Source organism: Acanthisitta chloris, unplaced genomic scaffold (assembly GCF_000695815.1).
Source record: "Acanthisitta chloris isolate BGI_N310 unplaced genomic scaffold, ASM69581v1 scaffold16227, whole genome shotgun sequence".
NCBI classification, from domain to species: Eukaryota; Metazoa; Chordata; class Aves; order Passeriformes; family Acanthisittidae; genus Acanthisitta; species Acanthisitta chloris.
This window is the reverse complement of record NW_008682174.1, coordinates 31,900-48,608: the sequence shown is the minus strand read 5'-3', so window position 1 is coordinate 48,608 and position 16,709 is coordinate 31,900. Positions and strand designations below refer to the sequence as shown.

The 16,709-nt window shown below is 35.5% G+C and overlaps 1 protein-coding gene across 1 annotated transcript in view; it reads right to left on the bottom strand.

Moving 5' to 3' along the window:
* Positions 1-388: 388 nt before the first annotated feature.
* The window catches only part of LOC103805763 (methylglutaconyl-CoA hydratase, mitochondrial-like), a gene marked incomplete at both ends in the record, with an annotated part of 40,737 nt that continues 24,416 nt past the window's right edge, over positions 389-16,709 (bottom strand). The window contains 3 exons of the mRNA XM_009078424.1: positions 389-445; positions 1,320-1,412; positions 12,232-12,318. Coding sequence (XP_009076672.1) covers positions 389-445; positions 1,320-1,412; positions 12,232-12,318 — 237 coding nt within the window. The remainder of the gene's footprint in view (positions 446-1,319; positions 1,413-12,231; positions 12,319-16,709) is intronic.

The window sequence follows — 16,709 nt, the reverse complement described above, 5'->3', positions numbered from 1 at the left end:
AATTTGAATCCTAAAGTACCACACGTTAGGTAAAAGTGGATGATTATTTAAATTACTGCTTTTGTACACTTACAGTCAAACCTATCTTTTTCCTAGCCTGACCCTTAGCAAAATTATTCAGCTTTCAGATCAAGATATCAAATATCATTTACAGTATCACTCAATACTGACTTAGTGAATGAAGTCTTTGTTTAAAAACGTAATATACAAGTGCCACTCCCTGAAAATAAGAAATGGTAAGTAATAAGAGCAATAAGCTGTAAAACATGTCACGATCCTTAACAGAAATATAAAAATAAGCATAAATTCATAAACAGCAATTCAAAATGTAATACTAAGAGCGTATGCTACTTAGCTATCCACTGCATCAAAGGCAAAACATTCATACCTGCACCTGGAATGATTGCCAACTTTGTTTCAACTAGGCCCATTTTAGCAGAAGATGCTGAAAAGCAGAATGCAAATGAGTTCTTACTATAATCTACAGGAAAAAATCTATGCAAAATATGTAATAATGACCTACAAGTTTGTTAATTTATTTTATTTCTTTCAAAAAAAACCCACTAAATCACTTATAAAAGCATTTATTAAAGTCTTCAAACAGATTTAACTGATCTGCCATCAAGGCAAGTTCTTTATCTTATTAATTTTCACATTGCAAGTAAGCAATTCCAGTGAGTAACAGAGACCTGCTCCCAAATGTAAAATACTAAAATAATAAGGCAGCTTAAAACAGGGTAGAATTCTGTTTCTGATTATTTGAATTCTTTAGGTGACAGAATATTTTTTAAGGTCAAATAGCTTTATATATCCTAAGTTACTGGCAACTATTAAAGACCAACTTTCCACTTACTTTCCATCAACTGGTTTCATAGTTCTGACAGCTTATTAGGTCAAGGTCCCCCTTTGAAGCATTGTTGCTACTTTTCTTTTATAACAACTTTTATAGCAACTTTTGCTTTTTCCCTTCAGCCTATTTAGATAAGATCAAATCTCCAATGCATAAGAGGAGAATACTTTAATTATTAAATAAAACATGAAAACAACAACATAACCCTTCTGGCAATAGTGATACGGTGAGGCTCACAAAAATAAAATAAAACATGTAACAAACCCAAACCTGCTGTCATTGGCAAGTTGTATGAAATTAAACATTAGCAAGCACACAGACAGGTTTCTGCTAAAGTCCTTTAGAATAACGGGTTATAAACAATGCCAAATACGAAGTAAGTTTTGTAAGACTATTGTCAAAAGATGGATTAGTCGAGCCGTATATAACACTAATAATGCTATATTCTGTAAACAGGATTTAGACCTACCTGCCACTCGTATATCACAGGCTAATGCAAGTTCTAGGCCACCACCTAATGCAGTTCCATCTATTGCAGCAATAGTAGGTACAGGCAGATTAGCTGAAAAAGAAAGCACGAATTAACACCAGCCTCATAAAGAACATCTCTGAAACACCATTTCATTACATTTCGCTCACTATACAGTCATACCATGGGAAAATATTTCATAAAACAAAGTGATTAAAAATCGCTTGGCCAGCAACACTGGGGCAAAAAATGACCCTCCCTATCACACTGTGGTATAAAAAGTTTGCGAGTCTTTTTCTCTGGCTTCTGCTCACTTTTGACAAAAATCTGAAAATCAAATTTAAGAACAAAGACAGCAGAGTTAGACAAACAATAAACAGGAATACTTAGAAAAGACATATGTACAAACAGCCCCAGCTGAAATACAGGCATCTGATCATAATCACCCATGATACTGGCATTGCTAAAACCTCTCTGTGTCTTACATTCCCAGACCATCATCATGACCACCACTACTGCCCCTTTTCTCCTGCAAAGCAGCAGCTAACAGCTTAATGGAGGTGGGAAAGTCTTCAGTCTGACAAAGAAATGCAAGTGCAGCCAGTACACATGACAGGCAGCAGGGCTCCAGAGGCCAGTGTGACCATGGTTTGTATTTCATTCATCATCAGTGTTCTGAGCAGGAAAGCCATTTAAACATTCAGCTTAAAGTACTGCTCTTCATCTTCTGCAAGTCCAAGTTCTGTTCATTCCTCTTCACTACAGACTAAAAGTTTGGTGAAAAATGCATTTCCACTTGAGAAATTAACTTGTATGTTACAGCTTTAATTATATTTAACATAATATTTACCACAAGCTACCAAAAATTTTAAACTAGACTCAAACAATATTCCAGTAATACATTGCTGCTATTAAAGTTTCAAAGATAGTCAAAAGTAATTCATTAACTGGACATTTGGGTGTACAGCTTGTTGAAATGCTAAACCAGCTCTTGACAGCAATAGTTTTTTCTGCAGATGTTAAAAGAACATTTTCTTTGTTTTAATGTTTCAGCTACTTGAATTCAATGACCAGCTCATTCAGCCTTAGCTGGAAATCGAAAAGAAATTCTGTCAACATATAAATAAAAATGAGGTATGATATACTGTTCTTTGCTTTTAAAATCCAAAAGGGCAATAAGACAAAAACTATTAATTTAATGTATTAACTATAAATAATGCTTCCTCTTCTTGGTGAACTGGCTAGTTCTACACTTCGAAATTGTGCTACCTAGTTCACCTTTTTCCTTTGTGACAGATACACCTCAGATAACTTCATTGTTAAAACCAATTAAATGTCAGTGTACATCAGCATGACAATGAGTATACAAACACTGAGTTGCTCTCCGGGTAACAAACAAAATATCAAATTAAATGAAGGCTATTTTAGCTGCAAATTGACGTCCTTTTATGCTTAACAAGCAATGAAAATCTTTAATAAAAGAACAAAAACTTACCAATGCTTTTCAAGATTTTAACAGATGCTTTAAACCAAAGTCCCTCCGTGGTTGGTTTAGATCATGATTAATAGTGATTATCTGAACCAATTTCAATGTCAAAAGAGACTCCTGATTACTGTTTGCAACATCAAGCACTTTCAGTGACTAAAAGAGCTCAAGGTATCCATTATACTTGCCATCTACCACAAAAGGCATAGAAGACAGACTTAGGAGTAAAATCTGCTCTTTGTCTATTTACTTCTTCTTAGTAATATGGGAAGGCAACTCTCATTTCCAGCAGACCAGGTTGCTGACAGAAACACGCAACCCCATCACCATGAGCAATTTGCCAAACAGTCATGTAATCCAAGTTCAAGGCTGACCCAGCTAGCTTTTCTCCTTAAGGAGTCTGCCTTTTCCATAGGTAAATGAAAAATAGTTTGCTTGAACACAAGGGCATGGTCATTGTTAACTGCCGTTTCCAGCAGTTACTGCCTGTATGAATGTTCCATTTATCAGGCTAGATAACAGTATCTGGAGCACTATTTGCATGACTTTTGCAGTACACCAAGGCAGAATACTTTCCCTAAGATAAGCAACTGCCAGATTTAGCTATGGTGCAATTCAAGTAGACTATTACACACGGAAATGAAACTTAGAGAATGAGTATTATAAAACAGCTTGGTTTCAAGAATTACAGCCAGCATTCCTACCACAAGATACTAAAAATTCATAATTCAAAGGGAGAAAAAGCAGTTTGATAAAGTATGTTAGAATCATCACTTCCCAAGGATATTAATTTTAAAGGATCACCTGATATGGACCTTGACAATGAATGAAAGGCAAAATATCAATTCTTTGTAATAGCTCTGCACATATCTATCAAATGAATAGAAGAAATTAATCCTTTCAACATGTACTTGTGAAGCATCAGAGAAAGTAACACAGAAATAAGTTAGCAATCACTCTGGATTGTGAAGTGAGTTTCTAAGCCACTAGAACTTGTTACAAGAGTAAAGTTTCTTGGAATATTAATATTTTGTAGCACGGGAGGCACCTGTTCACATTTATCTGCAAGAATTTAATATACAACTGCCAAAACTGTTCAGCCATTCAGAGATGATGTTTGACAAATAATGCCCTGTAGACTTAACTGAGTTGTATGCACTCAAATTTTAAGAACAATAAATTGCATGAATAGACAGGTCAACCTCTACAATGATTCTACATGACAAGGCTTGCTTGCTATGAATGATTAAAAAAAATTTTCAAAGCTTTGCCAAGCCTAATCACTTTATTCTTTAACATTCCACATTTTATCACACTTTAAATAACAAGATATAAATTTCAGGCAGTTGTTGCACTACTAACCATTAGTGCTAAATTCTAGACCTGATACAGGTTTATCCATGTGCAATCAAGAGCTAAACCACAACAGTGAGGTCCACAAAAGGAATTAGAGATACATATATAAAATAAATAATTAAATTAGAGTGCACAACACAGAGACAAGAACAATTATGTATATATACAGATTAATGCTGTTAGAAGTAGTTAAAAAGACTAAGGAATGTCAGAGAATTTCACTGAGTTTCCATAGTATATCAAAGTGCGGAATACGAAGGACACGAAATTAGAAGTTAGTTTATAAAGCATCACTTCACACAGGTAAACTAAAGAAATAACATATTAATGGCATGTCAAAAACTTCAGTAAGAGAAACTAAACATACTAATAATATATAGCTAAGCTAAATCGATAAAAAGCTCACAACAAAAGGTTAGAAAATATGATACACGGCAATATAAAGGAATGTGCCTGCTTCCTACTCTGCACTAACTGTGAATCTTCAGCTCAACTTGAGGAATACATTCCTGGTAAACGGGTATGTTTCATAATAGTTTTAGACTAGGCTGACCAGCAGCATCTGGTAGTCTTGGGATGCCTCTTGCTCTCTTGTGACTCTCCATTACTGAGAGTAGAGCAAGCTAAAAGCTCCCACAATTTTGCCATCAGACCACAATGTCACAGGAGGAGGTCTTTGCAATTAAGCACATAAAAACACATGTAATGTGTTGGAAGTGATTTCAAAGAATCACAAATGTTTTGAAGCAGGTAATTGTTATTTCATCTTTAAGTGACTTTCTACACGATGTCCACTGGCGGTGACTAACAAGGGATTTCCTCTCTGCTTAGAGGTGACGGTATGACAAACAACAGACCAGTATATGAATACAGGCACCAGATCTGGAGGACTTGACCACTAAACAGTTTCTCAGACGTGTCACAAAGCCCACACTGCTGATTCATACTATTGCGGACACTGACATTCCCCAAATAGACAGCAGAAGTTGCCTGGATTCTGTTGACCTGAATCATACACAACTGTTTAGTCCTCTGACTAACTCATTAAGAACATTCTTATAAAATTACAGATATTTAAGATAATAGCTGACAACAAACTCAATTACACATGATACTTTCTTTCTTCTTCTCTCAAGAAGCCTTTTTCTATCCCTGCACAGCCTCACTTTCTCACTATTAACAGAAAATAAAAGATCTGATCAACTAGGAAAAATCTACTTTCCACAGATACTGAGAAAAAAAGAAGGAAGAAGTATGAAGAATGAAAAAATACAACAAAACCAAAGTGGCAACAACTTATATATGAAAGTAGTCTTGCTTTTAAGAAACATTACAATTTGCATCCATTCTGCAACACTATGAAACCAACCAATGTATGTAGAAACATATGAAAGTGACTGAGAGAAACTGTCAAAACTTCCTATATGAACTCAGAAGGTAAAGAAGATTGGTCAAACCATTTTTGTGCAAGACAAGTAATTAAATGCTACAAAGCTTTACCTGTCATAATTGCAAAAAGAATGAAAAAGTGGTTACTCAAAGTAACATCTACATGTTTTGAAAAAATACCCACCTGCGCAAACATGAACCGCACTTTTAAGTCTGAACAGGCTGCATGTGAACGTAGATACACATCATTCTTTGCCATACAGTTGCTAGTTAGAACTGTGACAAGCTTTTAGCTGCCTCTAATTCCTGTGCTCTGGATAAGTATCTTAATAGAATGCAATAGTTGATAGACTTGTTTGAATAAGGTATTAACGTTGCTTTAAAACCTTCGAAGTTCAGACAGACAATTGATAGTAAAAAATTGCTGCATAAAGAAAGCACTTTTTAGTATTTGTAAAGAAATTTTGCTTTTTAATGAAAATGGTTACTGCACATTGCTTACAGTATTAAGCAACAGATACTAATAAAGTTTTTCTTCCCTTTATTACAACACCAGCTAAAGCATCTCACTCAATCCCACTCATTTCCCAGCTTCCCCCAGTGATCACTCACTCATATATGACCTAGAAAAAGTATTTTTAATGGAACCCAACTTAATAAAGGAATATTAAATTCTGAATTTTAGAACTTTCTATTTGGTACTTCATTATGGACAGGTAATAGAGACAGTGTGGTTTACATTCTGGATAACAGAAACAGGAACTGGGAAACTAATGGGAATGAAGGGTGCTATGATCAAATCCTCTAGTTATAGTTTTCTGTGCTCTTCTATTATTCTCTTTTTGTACTATATAAAATAGCTTGGATATTTCATTCATCTTCAGTGACACACTTCAGTTTGATAAACATATTCCTCAGTTCCTTCATATTTAGTAATGTTTTGTCTTGTCATCTTATTCTGCCCTCAGTAAGACAATAATAAAATAAAACCGAGATGACAAAATCCACTTTCTGTGCAAATGAATAAAAGCTTTGCTTGAAGAAAAATTAAAATTATTTCTTGCATTTCTTACCTTTACTAAGTACATTTAAGAATTTATTACTCACACAAATAGCACAGCACAGAATCAAGCAGTGAATTTACAAACACAAAGGATAAAACCAAGGTTAAATGAATTCAGTTGCATTTTTACAGTCTACATCTATGTACATTCCCTAGCGTTTCACAGTAAGCACATATACTTTTTTTATAAACTAGTCTGGTAATATCATCATGCCAGTGCATACCTAGGCAACAGGCATGTTCAATACAAGACTTGAACATGATATTCTGAAATCAAAGCCTCATGCTTGGCCCAAGCAATGAGCTTAGGATTTCATGAATAGAAGAGCAACATAATACTTTCAGTACCATGCCGGGAGTTGCTGCCCTTTGAATACCAATTGGTTCTAGGAACAGAGCCAAAGACCAAGACAGACAAAGGGAAAGTGCAAACAAACTATTCCTTCTCAAAACCTCACCAACACACTGAGAATGTTAGCAGACACGGACTGTATTAGTTATGCTATACACTTAACCAAACAGGCAACAACATAACACAGCAAGAAAAACACTATGCCAGAATCTCCTCTTGACAATGTCAGCAGCATAGGGGAGACCATGGATGCCTGAAGCTCTGGTGGCTGCAGATTTGTCCTACTTCAAGTTTGCTATCTATCTCTGAAATTTCATTAGCTTTACAGGGAATCCAAGTTATAAACTGTATCTCTATTCCCTAAAATATAAATCCATAGGTCTTATCAAAGGATTTCCAAACTAGAGTACTCTGTCTTTGATGGCCAAATCTACCTCCAGCTAACACGGATGGATTTGGTAAATGTTACATAAGCAGTCACTTCTCAGAGCACTAATCAGGCCTGGAGTGTTCATTTCTAAACCAGGATTTTAGATGCTAAACAAAGCTCCACAGAAGCCCCAGAAACTCAAGTAGTAAAATATGGCACTGCACTGACCTCACCGATTATTCTTGCCTATTTTTAATACTTTCACAATGGGAAAGTGGGGTGGCAGTTAGCTTTCCTGGGACCTCTGAGACCATGTTTTGACAGCTTGCATCCAAAACCAAACTGTAGCGTATAATGTGGCACAACCAAGTATTTTCCAAGAATGCATGATCTTCAATAGTCAACATACGAAATTTTTGGAAAAGAGGGTGTTCTCCAGAAAGAACAACCAGAGCACTCTTTTAGGTACAATAAAAGTTTTGTAATAACTTTAAAAAAAAAGGCAAAATGACAGAAAAAAATGCTAAGGAAGGAAAAAGCATAAATCTGTCTCTTCTTTGAATAAAATAAAAAGAACACAATAAAACACACAAATGCAAGCAACTGACCACAAAGTGCTTTCATTCAGGATGATCTCATTCAAACTGGACTATGCTAAAACTAATCAACTCTATTAAAATTATGCAGAAACAAAGTTAATAAGTAGCACCACTTATTAAAGTTATATCACACCTTGTACATCAAAACTAATCAGATGTCTTTAACAAAGGTTTGTTATAATGCAACATGACCAACAGAAAACAACTAATATTAGTATTTCATTAAAATGTCATTCTTAACTCAATTCAGATCTATGTTCCATAAGGCCATGAGTAAGGTCTTTTGTCTCTAAATGTGAAATGAAAATAAAGCTTGAGCACACTTTAATTTAAAAAGTAACCGAGAAAGTCAGTCTCCAATTTTTACTCCATTTGTAGGACTTGAGTACTTATGCCTACATTCTTTGGAAGACCTTTGCTAATCAATGGTGTTTCTCACTTACTAGAGGTTGTGGCCAAATGTCACTCTGAGTAATTACGAGAATTTGCTGAGTTGAAGTTCTTTCTGCAGCTTCACTTTTTCTTTCTGTTGAACAAAGTGTTTTAATGGAGGAGTTCACATTCAGCTCCATAGCCTCAGATGTTTTGCAACTGAAATCCCAACGGATAACATATATACAATGGTAATATCACAACCCAGATCCCACAGACGACATAAAGAACAGCATGGACTTAATGGGAGTCAGACCATGCTGAAGATCTGAAAAAGCATCAAAAATAAGACTTCTGGAGGTCAGTATCATTTGATTTCATTTATGCAGGCCTTTCTTGTTGTACATGGTTACAAGAGATCTATAAAGGCTTTTCTCTCCTACTTTCTTGAGGGTAAAGCCAGCCTTATACCAGTAATGAAGTGCCTCAAGACAGAACATAGTAATGGACGACTAGTCTTATAATTCCTACTATAAAAATCCCAAACAATTAAATGACAAAAAAAACCCAAACCAAAACCCAAAGACATATACACACACACAAAAAAACCCCAAACCCCAAACAAACCTCCACAATTCTGGTATAATTTTAGCAAAAGCAACCACTGCTAAAAATAGAGGCTGCTTAGATTCCCCTCCCCCAGCTTAAAGCTCTAAGTGCTGCAAATAATGGCTCCATTTAATTTTTTCTGCTCTTTTTTAACGTGTTTATTTTCAAACCAAGTGTTATTTACTGCAGTCTTACTCCTTCACCCAAATTTAGAATAAGTTATAAATTAATCCCATATAAACAAATGCAGTATGCTTTTAATTTCCAGAAAATTCTCTTTCCAAAATGATACTTACAGCTTTTAACAAAACCACTAGCGTAAGGCTTTTAAATATAATGAAATTGACAGGACCTAAAGAAAGCCAAAGCATGTCAATTCTAAAAAGCTTAGTTTATTCACTTGTTCAAGACATAATTAACCTCTAGTGTATTTTGTTTATAAAGATAACTTAATGATCTTCTTTCTGAAAATATTGTTAAAAAGAAGCATCTCCTTATTAGGTCACACATCTGAATACAAACGCAATTATCAAAACATGACCTAGTTCTGAAAAGCAAGAACTAGAATACATTTTAAATGAGATTACCGCATTAAACTCGAATAGAGAAAGAACAAAGTAGGAGATTGGAAATACTGTTCCCTGGCTATGTAACATTCTGCAGTGGCAAATACCAATTTGAAAATTGCTTCCTCTCTTTAGCCGTCTCACAACATTCTAGTTGTTGCTGGGCAGGAAAAATAACATTATTATTTTCAGCATACAGGTTCATTGCAGTAGCCAAATGCAAATATAATGTCCCCCCAGTTCTATATAAACTGCATTCGGTAATGTCAGATCACGTCTTCAGAAGAAAAAAAGAACTAAGAACCTCTAACTTGCTACAAAATTAATGTTCACTGCTATTCATAAGGGCATCACAGAATGAGACACCTTGTGCACCCATCTAATCTAATCTCATAAATACTGGGGGTTTCTTATATACTCCACCAGTTCTTGAAGCAGGGAACAACACAGCGAGACTCCACCCAGAGTACTGAATCCAGCTCTGGGATACCCAGAACAGGAAGGACATTGACCTGTTGGAGCAAGTCCAGATGAGGGCCACAGAGCTGACTAGGGGGATGGAACCTCTCTCCTATGAGGCAAGGCTGAGGCAATTGGGATTGTTTGGCCTAGAAAATAGAAGGCTCCAGGGTAACCTAATTGCAGCCTTCCAGGACTTGAATGGAGCCTATGAGAAAGATAGAGACTTTTTACAAGGGCACGAAGTGACAGGAGAAGGGGGAATGGATACAAATTGGAAGAGAGTAGGCTTAGATTAGATTTTAGGAAAAGTTCTTCACTGTGCGGGTGGTGACAAGGTCGCTTGTAGAAGCTGTGGATGCCTCATCCCTGGAAGTGTTCAGGGTCAGGTTAGATGCAGCTCTGAGCACTCTGGACTAGCGGCAAGTGTCCCTGTCCACAGTTGGAACTAGATAATCCTCGAGGTCCCTTCTAACCCAAATCATTCTATGGTTCTATGATTTTTAAATTGCTCTGCAAAGACCCTTCAGAAAATATCAGTATCAGGTAAGGGATATATGTTCAAATTCTTTCTCATTTCCAACCAGTGGCATGTTTAATTGCTATTACTACATCCCCATGCAAACCTTCCCAGCTAGGTATTTCAGTGACCTAGATTCTCAAATATTAATTCCACTTGCTTAGAATTCCACGCTTCTTTCTTGAGAAAGAGACTAGAGATCAATGAATGAAAGCACTCATGCTGGTTCCCTAAACTTTAAGTAATTTACTGTTCTCATAATGATCCAGTGTAAACCTTTTAGATAACACTGAAAATTTGCTTACATATTCAGTGGTTAAATACTCTCACAGGAAACTTAATTAAGACAATCAAACATTTTTCTCAAAGATTTTTCAAATCTGAGACAAAACAAATCATCAAATCACTGTGAATATTTTCCAGACATTCAGTGCAGAATGCTGAATCCAGATATTTCTTTAGACTTTACAAATCTTCTCACTTACAAATCTGGAAATAACTGAATTAAAATAAAAACCATTACTAGTCACAGTATAATTTTGAACCAGTTGCCCATATTTAAACATTAATGGCAGTTCAAAGTATTTTCAGTAACTTCAGGCCAAGGAAGGCTGAAAAATTATTACTTAGAGCTAAGTAAGCCTCCCAAAATTCTTACAAAGCAAGTGAATGGAACAACTTGTTGCCACTTGATTGGCATTCCAATAAAAGGACAAACACCACTATGACATACAATATCGGCTGCATAAAATTAATGATCTATTCACTTCTAGGTATTTTACAGATTTTACTTATGCAAAGAGCCCTGAGTGCCTACTTCACTTCAAAGACATGACATTCACTCAAGGACACAAGTATCTCCATGAAGTACCTAATCAAAGATTCATTCTTCAGTAGGTTGTCATTTACCTGAAAAAACATACTTGTTTTCATTCATAACATTCTGCCAAACCAAGATTTGACATAGTCTTCTCATGGGAATACATCTAAACATTTTCTGAGAAACTATTTATTCCTTATAGTTTTGTGCCAAAAATTTCAGTACGACAATACTTTTTATAAAGAGATTAAGTGTAGAAAACTAATTGCTTCAAAACCAGAACACTAGACTTCTCCTTTCCATAGAACATATTGGCAAACCCTGTTGAAAAACAATTACATTAAAACTGATCAGCAGAGATGTTGAAACATAATTATTTAATGGTGATTCATAAGGTAAAACTCACAGAGAAATTAATATCATTAAAAACTGGTACAAGTCAATTAAAATCCCAGACTATTAACAGGTTTTACTACACCAGAACAAGTTTACTAAGTCTAAAATTAAACAAAATTTGAGAAGGCCATAGTAGCTAACCTTCTATCAGCAGCTGATGTTTCTGTACAAACAATCATGTTTCTAAAATGTAGTAAACCGTATTAATTATGCCAACCACAAGAATGCAAAAGTAGAAACTAAATTCTAAAGCACTTGAATGTCACTGAACAATCCATCCTTTCTGAAAATAGCATGGCAAATTACATCTACTTCAGCTGAGACTTAGCTCTTTCCTAGCATTCTTTAAAAAAGCCCAACTTGATTAGGAATATTTTAAAAGAATAAATGCACCATTATTCACATTTATCAATATATTGAACAATCCTTATAGGTCCCTTGCAATTCAAGATCTGTGATGCTAAACACCCTACTACTCATGTTATGCCATTCCTCTGGTCTAACCCATCTCAGGTTAACGTCGTAACAACATTGTTCAAGGGAGAAGTTACATACCCAATTCATTAATAGTTGCTCTCGCTCTTGAGACAAAAGAACTAACTTCACTTGAGTGCATTTTTGCCCTTTCTTTAAGGTCAGCACCTGAAAACGACATTTCACATGCACATTAATAAGTTGTATAGGATATTGCAAATATATTTTCAACAGTAAGTTATTTCTGCATTCATAAAACAATTAAGTCTACTTTGAGACAAGGAGTCACATAAACAGGGTGACATAATTTTCCACAGATTTCAAGGAAAACATGAATTTATTTATCCTATTTATCAAGGAAAAAAAGAGAAATAAACAAACTATCCATAACCAGATTTTCACTAAGTTTATTTTTCCCAATTACATTTCTTATTCTCATATTCAAATAGTTTATGACCAATAGCATTTATGCCAATATTTCACCTGACATACTATTTTATTTTCCCAACTGTGTCACAAAGTCTGATAAATAAGTGTTTTTCATATTGTGCTCTTATTATATATTGGCAGATCATATGCTACCTAGGGTGCAGTAGATCTAGTATCATTTTTCATCTCACTTCACTGAGATGTAATTTTGAATAAGCTACATGTTTTTTGTTTTTAAAAAAATGCCAAAACTTGAAAACTTTTATCTATTTCTTCAAGAATATATTTTTTTCACAAGCATAATGCAACTAGACATGGTAACAAATAAATGTTTCGAAAAATTCACTGATAGGAAAAATTGACATTTTCTCTTATGAGTACGTAAAAAAAAATAAATGAACAGCAAAAATAATAGCTAAATGCAGAAACCCATCTTTCTTACAGAGGAAGAATACATTAAAAGAAAAAGACAAAATCTGCGTAGATACATTTATTCTGCAAACAAGTGCAATAGTCACATTGCAATTTAGCACATACTTTCCCTATTTGGTAAAAATTAATCTATTGTGTTAAGTCTCTTGTCCGAAAAGGGTTAACAAGGCAAATAACCAATGTGAAGACAACAGATTTATGTTTCTCTACCCTGAGAATCAAAACAGTATCCATTCAGGAAAATTCACTCAACTCCCATTAAGTTAAGATTGTAGCTCAGAATTTAAAATTACGCAGTCACAGGTTCTCCCTTTACCTTTCTGGACGTAAGTCATGCTAGACCCTCTTGACACTCTTCATCACACATAGCTTGAGACATATTTTTGTTGACAGTATGAGTTGTAATTCTCAGCTGTATTCTAGCTCTGTGAAAATCATTATCTCAATGTGGCATTTTCTGATGGACATCCGGCTGTTGTTTTAAGGTACCATGCCCAATAATGCAGCCTTACATCTCCCCTTCTACTTCTATCATAGCAAAGCTCCTGTTCCCACTAAGACTTCTGTTTTTCTTCTACATTTGTCAATATAAAACAGTGAAGCATCAATCCTGACTGCACTTGCATGTTTCCTGCTAAATACTGTCAAGTTTAATTTATACTATCAGATGCTTTGCCAAAAACTTCCCAACAATCTTCTAGGATGTGCCCCAACTGAAGACAGTATGACAGGCCAGCTGAGCAGAGAGTATAAAACAGGAATTACTGTGGTCAAGTCTGCACTGCAGCAAAATAGCAACTGCTACCTTAGTAATTCACAATGAATGTACACAGAAATCTTGCCAGGAACCTGGAAAGCAAACAAAATTTCCATCCATAAATCTGGATAGAACCCTGTATCATATAAAACCAGAAGCAACTTTTAAAAATACATTTATGTATAGAGTTCTGTAGCTAAAAGGAGCTTTATGAAACTTCACGTCAAAACCTGCTTTAAAACTTACATCAGCGTGTGAGTGAAAAATCTATAATTTCTTTTATATTAGTTTATGTCCGAGTCTAGTTTCTACAACTCTGTCCAAATCGTTGTCTATATAAGAACAACAGAAAACTGTGCTTTATGAACAAAAAAACTGTTTGGTTATGTAATCCAGCTCAAAACTTCCACGCACTGAAATCCTGCTCATTGGGCAAATTCTTGGGAAGTGTATATAAAGAAAACTAGCATTACTGTTAAGAAAATCTTCTGTCAATGTAACACTAAGACAATTTTTAGGTTTGGATTTATTCAGACTACTGGAAAAATGGACTCAACCAAAAAAACCTTGACCCTTCTAAAACAAAAAATACACAAACTGCAGATTCTTCCTTCAGTTAGAACGCACATTTTCTTGGATACATTTACAGAAATCTATAAATTTTCAATAAAAACTTTTTAAAGAATGGATTCAAAGGTATCTGGTAATTTAAAATTAATGATTTTGAGTACCCTAAAGAAATGTCAAGTAGAGTAGCTGATCTGAATGTCTTAACCAACTTCTGTAATTTTACATTTCCCTTTTGAAGTGTTTCTCTCCCATAACTGTCAAAGAAATGGAAAGAGTTCTTTTGGTAGCCTTTTCCTATTTTAGTTGTACAAAGCATAATAATAGTAACTGAAGCTTTCTCACAGAGAAGACTTTTAGTCACAAGCCATTTGCCACACTCCAAGAGAGCATCCTCTGGTTCACAGGAGATGGAACTGCCATCAACTCAATACTTTTGTTCCCGTTACAAGATTCAACTGTTGGTCAAAGAATTATTTAAGAATTCTGTGACCCATATAGCAGCGAACTATTCACATGTTTCTTCAAAATCTGTTCTCAAATCAGAAGTAAAAAAGGTTAAGTTTCTGAAGCTAGCCATGAAGGAGAGTGCAGGTTCAACCAGAGACTTCTGACTCTCAGATACTGAAATCAAAGACCCCTCCTCTCAACCCAAGTTTCCTACTTCAAAGTAGCTGAAAATAGTATTTGCTCAACTGCTGAGAGCAGCAAAGTAGCTAAGCTTTTCAAACTACAAAAACTCTGAAACAATGAACCCCTGCAACTTTCACATGGGCCACAGCTGAAATCTGTAGACATGTTTAACCTATCTGCTTCCCCTCATCCACTCTCAACAGACTCCAGCATCTACTGTGGGTCCATCATTCCCCACCATACTGAACAGAGGGCTCCCTAAGCCCTTACAGCTAAGAAAGAAAGGGCAAACCTAAGCCACGAGTTTGCTACCAGGCAAACTAACGGTTGCAGTGTTGATTATACACTGTAATTTTGTCCCCACACCCATCCGGTTTGTACTGGAGCATGAATCATTGTTTTCCCCATTGTTTTCCCTCATCTCGATCCTTTGTCACACTAATTGATTCTCATCCACTCAAAATAGCAATACAAGCTAGACAAAACTAACAGTGATTTTAGGAGTCATGCTCCCCAACTCTCATCCCTCTGCTCCCAGCATTTTACAGACTCCCTTTAAAGATTATGAAAAGCCATTTTCAAATTACTAGCTGCTAGTACAGGACAAAAGAGAAAAGCCATAGTGAAAGACAGTGCCATTAACCACTTCCTCCTACAACTACATGATTAGGTCAGGTACTCTCCACTTGCTCGAATCAACTTAATTCACAGAAATACCACTTCCAAATTTACAAAGCAAACTGCTAGGAGTGAACTTCCCTGCAGACTTCCAATGAACAGATCTGTTTGAAAAATACCAATGTAAACAGCAGTCCTTTTGGAGGCCTGATGTGCAGCAAGTACGTAAGATGGTATTTACAGATCAGTTCTTGAAACCACTGTGAGGAAAATGCATGCTGTTTTAAACACCACCTACACTTCTACTGAGGTTTGTCAGTCCAAAAGAAAATCTGTTTGATTTTGATCCATCACTTTTGTATTTCCCTCCTCCAACACTGGAAGAAAATGGTAAGGCTGGTTGGTGTTTTTTCATCTTGCTTCTCCTAATTGTGAAAACCCTGACATAATCAGTTAACTCTCTTCTGCATGGTTTTAAATATTTGGCTACTCAATGGATGGCTGTTGTACATTGTCAGTTGAGAGAGCTTTCGCAGCATGTGCTTGACTTCCATTTCACAATGATGCCAGAGAAAATGTTTATTTGAGAAAGACATGGGCAGTCCAGCAAGGTAGGCATATTGCTGTTACTCACCAGAATTTTTTCACCTCCATGTACGTATGACAAGGATGGCTATTTAACTTCAAGAATGCACAAAAAGAAACCAAGTTTCACAGTGATTACTCTGACCCCGTGCCTCTTGCCTTATTTGGGTATTTTCAGAAACTTTCTAAACAGAATTGATATTCTGTTGAAAAGCTGTGTTGTGTTTGAAAAATATGTTCCAACATCTTTGTATAAGCCTCACTTTCCAAATACTGTAAATGCCTAGAACTCTTCTTGTACAGTACTCTTCTACAGTACTTCCAAAACACGCCACAAAAACTCTAAACTAAAAAGGCATAAAATTTAACGGTTTATATAGGATACTTTTAAAATTAACTTCATTCAATAAATATTTTTATTAAAAACTAAGTTTTTTAGAAAGTTGGCACACCAAAATTAAACAGTGAAGTTAGGTCAAAAGGTGCCCAAAGAGTCTCCTGCCTGAGAAGAAGAGAGGAAGTGACACAAGCACAGGCA